This window comes from Diadema antillarum, unplaced genomic scaffold (genome assembly GCF_040938485.1).
Source record: "Diadema antillarum isolate AM-2024a unplaced genomic scaffold, OU_Dant_1.0 scf00000024, whole genome shotgun sequence".
Taxonomy (NCBI): domain Eukaryota; kingdom Metazoa; phylum Echinodermata; class Echinoidea; order Diadematoida; family Diadematidae; genus Diadema; species Diadema antillarum.
The window spans coordinates 1765417-1776500 of NW_027270913.1; the positions used below are offsets into that span (position 1 = coordinate 1765417).

At 38.9% G+C, this 11084-nt stretch overlaps 1 protein-coding gene across 1 annotated transcript; it reads left to right on the top strand.

The window, feature by feature from the left end:
- Positions 1-2674: 2674 nt before the first annotated feature.
- Positions 2675-10025, top strand: LOC139732466 (monocarboxylate transporter 7-like). Its single transcript, XM_071643332.1, has 6 exons — positions 2675-2840; positions 4006-4302; positions 5454-6127; positions 6852-7080; positions 8312-8455; positions 9586-10025. The coding sequence occupies exons 1-6, from the start codon at positions 2675-2677 to the stop codon at positions 9885-9887; spliced, it is 1812 nt and encodes a 603-aa protein (XP_071499433.1). The 3' UTR covers positions 9888-10025.
- Positions 10026-11084: the final 1059 nt, after the last annotated feature.

Below are 11084 nucleotides of genomic sequence, written 5' to 3' on the forward strand. Positions count from 1 at the left end.
AGAAATATTCATGGTGCATTCTGAAAAATGTCTCCATAAAAACCTTAGATGGTTTGAAATAGCATTACAATGTTCAGAATACATAAAAACCATATAAATAGACAGCAAAACAGACAAAATTTTATCAAAATCGAAATACTAGTAATACATTTACTTTGGCGCAATACACTATGTCAGCTTTGATGGCCTGCAATCTTGAATTTTTTGAGTGATTGATCCAAATTTTTTGTTTTAAACTTTCTATAGCACGGTTGTTTCAAGCTTCTACCACTATTTGAAAAATATTTTTTGCTTCACCTCATCTGCTTCAGAACAATCTACTTTGAAATAATAGCGATCAGCGTCACCTGAGCAACCACTTATGAAAAGTTAGTTTGCAGGCACAAACCCTTGTTTGTCAAAGAAAAGTCTGCGTTTGCTAAGACTACTACACGCACCACTGGCACTGCAGCCTCTACAAGAGTTGTGCGTGTAGTAGTCTGGGCGCGCGCAGACTCTTACAACCAACAAGGTCTGGTCACAACTAAAGTGGCCATTTTTACATAGCGAGTTTTCAAGTTTGAGACATTATAACTCCTAAACCAAAAATGGTACTGACATCTAATTTTCTCCAAATATTAATTGTATGTCAAACGAAATTCTTGAAATGTTTCAAGATTATCCTTCATTCTTTCTTTTATTTATGCCGAATCAAACATTTTCATGATTTTCCTTTTTTGAGAAAAATATCAAAAAATGAGTATATTTTCATTAAAATCTCAATCCAGTTATTACAATAACCCACAAAAATGGTATCAACTTGTAGAAAATTTAATTTTCTTTCATATGACATCACATTTGTTGAAATCTGATGTTTCTATCAAATTCTATCTTTCAAATAACAAATTCAGTAAATATGGCGGCCATCTTGGACGCCATCTTGGATTTGGAGGCTTTCGCAACAAATTTTTTGAGGTAGACCAGTGGAATGTTGTTTGTTACAATAAAAACTTGAAAATAAGCATGGTCTACTTAGTTTGTAGAGAGAGTGGAACTCACTCGTTAAGTAAGCGAGTTTTTGGGGTTTGGCCCTCCGGTTTCAAAACAATATTATCATTTACCAACAATTTAGGTACATACCTATAGTTTATAGTATGTTTATAGATTAAGTTTAAAATTTTCCCCATGAGTTTTAACCCGTTGAGGACGAGTCCCGAGCAAACTCGGGCAAGCATCTATGGGAAATGCGTGTTGTAGCAAAATCAAACCGTCCTCAACGGGAAGATAAAACAGTGGAATTCGCTACACAGGTTTCAATTCGTTCCTGTGACAGTTATGATAGGTAATTCGAGGGGTCTGATATCGATTGCTGATAGTCGTCGTCTTTGGACCTTGGGAATCCCTAATAAAAGAGTCCTATTATTTAATATCCTTGGAATGGCGAATGTGTATCGGTAATGCATGCGCACATTTATTGCACAACGTAATCCTCGGACACGCTCGGGTTGCCGGTGAGAATGTTTAGCCATATCAAGTACCTCAACCGTATCGTCTGTCTGCACGTAACTGTACACAAGACTCACAAGATCATAACAAGGAGCTAGTAAACATACACAGTACAGTACACCAGAAGCTCATATACCGCATGAACTGGTATCTCCATAATACTCAGACCGTGATAACCCCAGCTAGCAGCGTGGCCAGTGATAGTCCGGGGAAGGTTGGCCCGTAAACAAATTGAAGGGAGCTGGCTGTGAGGTGAGCAGCATTGCGTTTTTATTTTTGGCTAGGTGTAATAACCCACTCGTATGTATGTATAGATAGTCAATTTCATCCCAAGTTGAAGTTGAACTTGCAACGGGTTCTTAACCCTTCAAAACTGGGAACAGTCCCGTTGTTGGTTTCAATAGGGAAAATGGTTTATTGGTCAAAAAAATACCAATAGAAAATGTCTTGTTCGGCCGATACAAATCCAACAGAAATCCAACAAACACCAATAGAAAGTCCTATAATAGGGTTAATAGAATACCAATTTTTTTTTGTTGGTCCAAAGGAATACTTTTTGTTGGACGAATAGAAAACCAACAGGCATCAATTGAAAGTTCTGCTAGGAATCTAGTGGGACCTATACAAATTATTTGAAAGTCTTGATAAGCATCTTCTTTTTTAATGCAGTTACATTAGCTAATTCTTTCCTTCACATAGACTTCTAAATTGCACATGACACATCCTCACTAGCTATAACTTATTGCTATACGGACTAATACAATACCTGATATCTAGTTCGTTATGATATTGCCGAGTATAGTTGTTGAGGTTTTAGGGTTGGTTACTAACTAGATCACACATTCGATATCATGAAAATACCACTTATTAACTAACATAAGTTAAAATTCTGAATATTATAACAATAACAATAATGTTTAGTTAGTGGCGGATGCAGATGGGGCGCACAGGGCGTGCCCTTCTTTAATTTTTTGTTAAAACAAAAGAACTAAAAAAGAAAAATTTGGGCGCGTCCGTCCCCCTTTAATTTTGTAAAAGCACCTCGATCCCCCTTTACGGAATTCCTGGATCCGCCCCTAAATATGCTTTACAAATACAATTAAATCTCTAATAAAGTTCAAAGTTAAATTTTGACTTCAAATACCGATAATAACCCAGTTGTCGTGCGGTATCTTGCAGACGGGACACCATGGTTTGCTTGGCCAGCTTGAGGACTGTTGTTCATGCCAAGTGGAGATGGGTGGTGGTCATTGCCTCTTCCACGCTCTGCGGCGTCGTCTACGGCTGTCTGTATTCCTTTGGTCTCCTCATGGTCGCCCTCATCGACGACTTCGACAGCGGAGTCAGTAAAACGGGTACATGACGTTTTATCTTGTACGTAACGATCACCATCGCTGATCGGCGAGCTCGTCTTTTTTTTCAGCTTTAGTAGAATAATAAATTGAAGATGGGAAGCTATAGGGCAAGGGTGCATCCCATTTTCATCAGCATTATACAGCATCTACTCTCTGGAGTGTGTCGTAAATATGACTCTTAATGAGATACGAAGAAGTTTGGTTGTGGTTTTTTTTTTCTTTTAAGATTCGATGCCTAAAAATTGCCAAACTCTTCCGAACAATTTGTAATAATTGGTATAGAACATTTTGAAAAGGATTTTGATCTAGGAATTTTGAAAAGCCAAAGCATTTGCAATCACTTATGTGTTTGTCATCGTTTTTCTTTTAATGTTAATGTGCTGTGCTTTGACGGACAGCACGATGGACATTATAAAATGATTGTTTAGGGATTGTATTGTTTTGTCGAGACCTAACTTCAAGTTTGTAACATCTTTTGGTGAGACAATAAGAAACCTCTTATGAAACGTGAAAGAGCATTTGATTCCAAGAGGAATTCATCGTTTATTTGATGAAAATTGGTTTTGAAATGGCTGAGATATCCAAAACAGAGTGATCTTCATAAAGATGGGATCCACCTTTTATTGCAGTCGCTTTGTTTTGCTTTGTTTTTGGATGCCTCAGCCATTCCCAAATATGTTTTCTTCAAATAAACTTTGAATTCCTCTTCAACCCGCTCTATTCTGTTTCATAAGTGGTTTGTTGGTATCTCGCAAAAAGTTCAAAACCCAATCAACATCTCCACCAATACTATACCATCCCTTTAAGTCAAAAAAGAGCTCGCAAAGGGAGCAAAACATAAAATTTCACCGTATATACAGACCGAACCTTCGACGTTCCCTTACAATCATCATAATGGATATGATCAAGGCGTCCTTTTAATTTCATCCGATTGCGTAGACTCTTTATACACTGTACTTTGTAATGTTCAGTGATGAAAAATAGATAATGTTGGTTTGTTTTATATTGAATGCATCGTCGTGAGGACATCAATATCTAACTGCCTGATGATGCTGACAAGTGGATTTCACGCAGCCGGCAAATAGCTGATAAGTACAAACATGATAAAAGTTGTAAGAGATCATGTTTATTGTTGCCAGTTGTATACGTTGTGATATCTTTCCAGGCTATATTGGAACATCTTCGTATGGGGTATCACTGGCGGCGTGTCTCCTCACATCACCGCTGACCACGAAACTGGGATACCGCCTTGCCGGCTGTCTGGGCGTCACCTTCTGTGTCGTTGCCTCGATTACGACTTCTTTCGCTCCCGGTATCTCCGTAATGTTCTTTTCCTACAGCTGTCTCTACGGAGTAGGATGCAGTTTCATTTTGTGCTGTGCGTTCAACTGTCCAATCGGCTACTTCCCCAATAAACATCGATCATTTGCACTGGGAACGGTGTCAGCTGGTGTTAATATCGGTAAAATCAAATGTAGACTGTAAGAAGAAAAAAAAAAGGTGTATGCATGCGTAATATATACATGTACATATATATATATATATATATATATATATGTAATATATACATGTATATATATATATATATATATATATCTACTATGTTTGCATTCTTTGTTTTGAATAATGAAACTCGTCAATATCAAAAGGAACTTATTGCATCAGTCAACTGACCCATTACACACGTTGCTCTGGTGTAAGAACTATTACAAATTTTCATGAGGGCTTGCTATAGGCTCTCCTTGGTACAGTTCGAGCTTAGGAGCCGCAGAAGTCACAACTCGTAGTGGTAACACGAGGCTTTCAAAAATTACGATTTAAGGGTTATTTGGGACTGGAGACAAAATTTCGTTTCCACTCTAATCTACATTAGTCTTTTATCTGTTTCTCTATTAAAGGACAAGTTCACCTTCATATACATAAGGATTGAGAGAATGAAACAATATTAGTAGAACACATCAGTGAAAGTTTGAGGAAAATTGGACAATCCGTTCAAAAGTTACGAATATTTTAAGTATCTGCGCAGTCACTGCTGGAAGAGAAGACTACTATAGTGTATGATGTCACATGCGTACAACTACATAAAGAAAATAAAAAGAGAATTTCACAAAACTTTACTTTTTGAATAAAGTGCACATTTTTTCGACTTGCTACTGACGTATGTTAAGGGTAATATTATTCCCCCTGCCTTCTGAAAGAGAGAAGTCGAGTGTTCTTTTGTTATGCGAGAAAAATGGAAATATGTTGAACTTTCTTTATTCTTTCTTTATATCGTTGTACTAATGTGACATCACAAGCTATAGTAGTCTTTTCATCCAGCCGTGACTGAGCAGAAACTTCAAAAATTAATAACTTTTTAACGGATTGTCCGATTTTGCTCAAACTCTCACTGATGTGTTCTACTAATATTGCTGCATTCACTCAACCCACATGTCTATGAAGGTGAACTTGTCCTTTAAGTAAACTATTTACACTCAGGGATTAGAACATGTATTCAATGCAGACGAAGAAATGAATAACTCATAATGTCGGCCTAATTTCGTATTTTACTCTCATAGTGAAAGTTTGTTTGTTGAGCTTAAAGCGATCTATTTTCGTTGGATTCTTTATTAGGTGTGTTGATATTCAATCCGGTCGTTTACGCCCTCATCAACCGGTTCGGTTGGCGTGGAATGATGAGGATCACGTCGGGAATCATTGCCATGGTCGGATGCTTCTGTATCCCAACGTTCACTTCTGCCCCAAGTGAGCCACGTCGGCGTTCTCCTCCGGAGGCAGATGGTCATGAAGATGGTCGCGTACTCAAGGACAAGGAATCTGAGCGAGAACAGTTCTTGGAGGACAGCGGTTGTGACCACGTAGTTCCTATTAGAACTAAGCCGAATGTGCAATCAGGTACCGTCAGTGATCATTGTGTTTCTAGAGACAAACTGGACAGCCGTAAAGCGAGGACGTTTATCGAAAATGATACAACGGCAGAGAAGTCGCTCCCGAAATTGCATCAAAACTGGAGCTCCAAAGATAGCCCTGAATATAGACTCCAGGGCAATGGTTCTGTCCACGAAGATGTTGATAAAACGCGTCATTTTGATCGTACCCCAGAAGGACTTCACGAAGCTAGAGAACCTTCGTCAGCAGACTCGCTGAAGGGTAAAGCTCACGGACAGACTGGCTCATCCTGCTCTTGGCTCCATGGACTCGAGATCCTGAAAATGCCAGAATTGTGGCTGATCCAGCTGGGCTTTGTAACGGCGGCTGTGGCTGTCTCATTTGCCTACTTCAGCACGGTACCAAATTTCGACCGATAGGCAGTTTTGCATCGTTTCAGTGAAGCAAACTATACCATGCATCGCTGCTTGTTCAAAGGTCTCTCTTTTTTTTTGTTCGTTCCAGTAGGGACACCGTGTTTTTGGTAAACTGACCTTCAGCGTGAAAGTGACGAAGAACTCCATTTGACACCATTTTCTGTTCAGGAATAGAATTTTGATCAATGAAAGAGTTAGAGGTTCAACCTGTTCGAAGAAACATATCGAAGTTAACGAAATTCAATACAGATTTACATGTTTTGAAATAATGGTAACTGGCGGCATACCTTTGATAAAGCAGTGTCATGTCAAAATAGGCTGCATCAATAATACTCTCCCGTAGGGCACATCAATATCAACACGGGAGTATCTTTACCACTTTCAGGAAATGAAATGTGAAGAATATGCCAGGTAATCAGTCCTTTGGTTGGGTTAAAGGCACATGAACAAACTTTGGAGACGTACACCACACGTGACGTCGTCGTCGCATTTACTAATAATATTCGTTTATTAAAGTGAGTGTCACGTTCATGAACAAGTGTGAACAGTTATACATTTAATTTACCGTTTTTCATGGGGGTCTCGGGTCTCCTATTCATAATCAATGCCACTCATGTTTATTTTTTTTTTCTAGCTCTATCTTTATCGTTAACATGAATACGTTGCGGAATTTTTCTTTAATGGTTTGAAACTGTTGACGTCACAGGTCAACATGACCATTTCGTCGGGATTCTCGAAGAAGACGGCAGCTCTGGTCATGGCGACGATGGGTGCTACGGAGGTCGTCGGAAAGATTGTCCTGGGCGTGATAACCGATCGTCTGCCGATCCCAAAGATCTTCATTGCCATGGTGGCCAATTGCACTGGCGCCCTGTTCATGTTCTTGATGACACAGATTACGCCATCGAAGCCGTACATTTTCTTTCAGGCAACAGGTACAGACTCCAGCAGACCGAAGCTACGTTCAGACGGTGATCCCTATCAAACCTCGAGGATAGCTCTCTTCGAGGATAGGCTCGTAGTTAGGCACCGTGTTGGTGCACTCATTGGTAGCTATCTAGAAGCTAATTCGAAGATAGCTATCAACGAGATCAGGGTTAGCGCTCTATCAACGAGCCGGGGTGGGGGGGGGGGGGGGAGGGGTTCCACTCGTAGTTCAGCTTCATGTGGACAGAACTTGATAGGGGTTTGTAGATAAGCGTGGTTACGGTGACAGTTAGCCTATCCTCCAGTATAGCTAATTTCAAGAATAAGCTTCGTCGTGTGAACGCCCGCCAGAGCTTATCCTCCAAGATAGCTGTTTTCGAGGTTAGGGATCACCGTCTGAACGTAACTTAATGTCATTTGCGAAATTAGCAAGTGCTGATGTAGTGGCTCTTATTTCGTCCTTTGTCTCGTTTGTGATGACTTTCTGTTAAAGGGCTGTTGATAGAAGATTCGCAGCCTACCGCGTAATCTTGTAATAGGGTTGTAAGTACTCGCAGTCCTGGGCCCTTTTGCATAAAAGTTATGATCAAACGCAAGTCAAGAAAATCATACGCAACTTGATATTCAACCAATCAGAATGGAGCATTTGGGACTTGCGTGTGATCGTAACTTTTATGCAACGGGGCCCAGATCATACGGGACTTGCGTAATCACAACTTGATTCATCCAGTTCCTTTTCAGGTCTGTGCTTGATACTCATATTAGGCGTATAATTATTGGAGTATTATTGGAGTCAGTATCTCCAAGTATCTTTTTGTAGCACCGAGACAATGACCATGTTCACTTGTATGTATGCCCTGCGTGTAATTCAAATGATGAATAAAGAGAGTCATGTTTTATTCAGCACTCAATTTCCAGCCAACACAACTTGTTTCTGAAATCGATGTTTCTGAAACCGTAGTAAGAGAGGACTTTTTTGTTGTTGTTGCTAAAATATCATGAGTTTTTGGGGCTGTCGCCATATCATAATTGTAGGAAGATGTTTTGATTATTGTGGCATTACATGCAAATCTGTGAAAGAGTTGTGCAATATTCTTTTTAATTCATTTTTACTGATTTAAATGAATGAATCTATCAATCTATCTATCTATAGTATCTGTCTACGTAGTATTTATCTATCTATCTACTTAGTACCTACCTGTTTGTCACTATCACAATCACTTTTTATTTGTTCAACAGTGCAGGGGTTATTCGTACTGGCTTCTCTCGACTCCCTACCACATTCCATTAGTGAGCAGATCTTCAGGCACGAGTACCGGCTCCAGATGTGGGCAGGAATGTCAATATCCTTCGGCTTGGGTGGAACACTTGGAGCGGTATTCGGTAAGCGGCGATTAGCGTGGTAGAAAAATAAACCCTTTTTTGTGTCAGAAATTTTTGGCAGAATTCTATGAGGTTTCCAGTGCCAATTTCACATGATTATTTCTTTGTACATTCTGTTGAAAAAAAAAGTGGAAATAAAGTTTGAATCGATTTATTGGCTCTCAAAGTACACTCAGAGATAATGGAAGCTGAAACATGTGACGAGAAGCTATAGGCGGCTTTTGAAACTCACGAATGTGCCTTTTTAGGACGGGAACACTAGAATGCAAGAAGGGGTCGCCAGAAATCAAGAAGGCAACTTGTTTAGACTCGCCTGTTAAAGGGACTATACAGTACTGGTTGAGGTGAGGATTCAGGTTTATAACATTCCTAAGTGAGATAATGAGAAACCTCTTATGAAATATGAAAGAGCATGTAATTTTAAGAAGAATTCAACATTTATATGATGAAAATTGGTTTTCAAATGGCTGACATATCCAAAAAAGTGATAACAATTAATAAAAGGCGACATGCCACGTCTTTTATTAGGATCTCTTTGTTTCACCTTGTTTCAGGATATCTCAGCCATTTCAAAACCGATTTTAATCGAATAAACTTTTGATTCCCCTTAGAATTGCATGCTCTTTGACATCTCATAGAGTGGTTTCTGAATATCTCGCATAACGTTAAAAGCTAAATCCTCACCTCAACCAGAACTGTACAGTCCCTTTATGTTCAGGAAGAGCAGAAGACAATCATAAGGTGCCTTGACGAATTACAAAGATTCCCTTTCTCTCCCCTGCTTATCCTAACCAACACGGCGTGGTAAGTTTCAGGAAGTCGCTTTCTCAACGCATGTTTAGCCACCTGAAACGGTCCAAGAAAAATTGTGCAATGCAATATTCTGAGCAGTTCTTGCCAGTCAAATTATGCTACATGTATTATGGTAGTCAAATATACAAAGAGTTACTTGAGGTTATATGGCTAAAATAATTATGGTCAAATCTTGTGAGGTGAACAGCCATGTATACGATAATTGTGTTTTATAATTTCATTACAGTTAAGATTTTATGTTCTATATTCAAGTCTTTTCATGGAAATTGATTTGTATACTCCTGTTCTTACTTTTGTCCGTTTTCTAAATATTTCAGGTGAGAGTGTTGATAAGACGGGCTCCTACCAAATGGCGTATTATGGGAATGTTGGAATCTTTCTTGCCTCCACGACACTCTTTGGTCTTGCCATTGTGTACCAGAGACTCTTTGCAAGGGACCGATTCATCTTGTTCCAAAGAGTTGGTCGCCGATATTCCGCGATTGATCAGAAGACTATTGAGAAATCTTCCAAGCCAGATCGTACCGATGGTCTTCATGATGACGTATCTTGGCGGAAAAGTGGCAACGAGTCTGGTGAATGGAATTACCTCGTAACAGAGAGAATCACCAGCGTGTAGAATATCAACTTTGAGTTTTCTGCTCGCGACGCCATACTACGAGCTTATATTCATAGAAGGCAAAATATAGAATTACTGAAACTGCATCTTCTCTATACACTTTACACTGATAATACGTATACTTAAAAAGACAAGCAAGCAAGATACAAAATATAGCATACAGTGGACCTTGACTTGAAAGTGTGTCTGCGTACGATATCTATACATAGGTACATGTGAAAGACTATACGCTCAATCAGATGTGAAATACATGTATGATGGAAAGGTAATAACCACGGGTTCCAGGAACAAATACCAATGTGAATACGTTTCGCAATGGAGATAGGACACAGAATACTGATGATGCATAGACATATGAAAGCTGAAATAGCAAGCTACAAAGGGCACAAGAAGTTATCAAAGGAAAAAAGAAAGAAGGAAAAAGAGAGACAGGAGAAAAAGAATTAGAACTGTAGAGTGAAATTGACATACAATAAATGTTGTATTATAAGCACATAATATTATACGAGCATATCCAACAAGTTCGTATACAAATTCAAGGTATAAGAACTATATAGTGTAATGATCATTATTTGATGGGAGCACATGTATAAACGTTGAAACCAGAAGTAAAGCAAGGGTACACTTCAAAATGACCCGCATGCATTAGGAAAGGATCACGTGAAATGAAGCAGGTTGAAAGATTCTAGTCGGGCAAATTGTAATCATCACGTAGCATTGATTTAAGTTTTTCTTTTAAAATAAACAGAGAAGATGTACAGTGTATGTCGTTCCGCCCCTTCGTGAAGCAGCTGATCACATTAGATCTCACAGTCAAAACGGTTCTGGATCATTTTACCTTTCGCCTTCAAGATCAAGTTCAGTTCATAGCATTAACGTCGTCAGCCGAAAACTCGCTTAATGTCCAGAGTTAGTACTACCAAGGTCTACTGGAGGTCCCGCGTTGTTATTTATACTGTCAAAAATACATTTTACATCATCATTTTATGTGGCTACAAAATGGCAGATACTGATACAATGTTGATTAGAGCATTAATGAGAAATGCACTGTATGTCGACATTTCTAAGCTCATATCAATCGAAAGGAAAACACGACGCAAACAGCAAATTTGTTGAAACACAGCATTCTAAAATTTTGATTTGATTTGATTTGATTTCTTAAGGACATAAATTTTATTTACAACAAAGTCAATTATG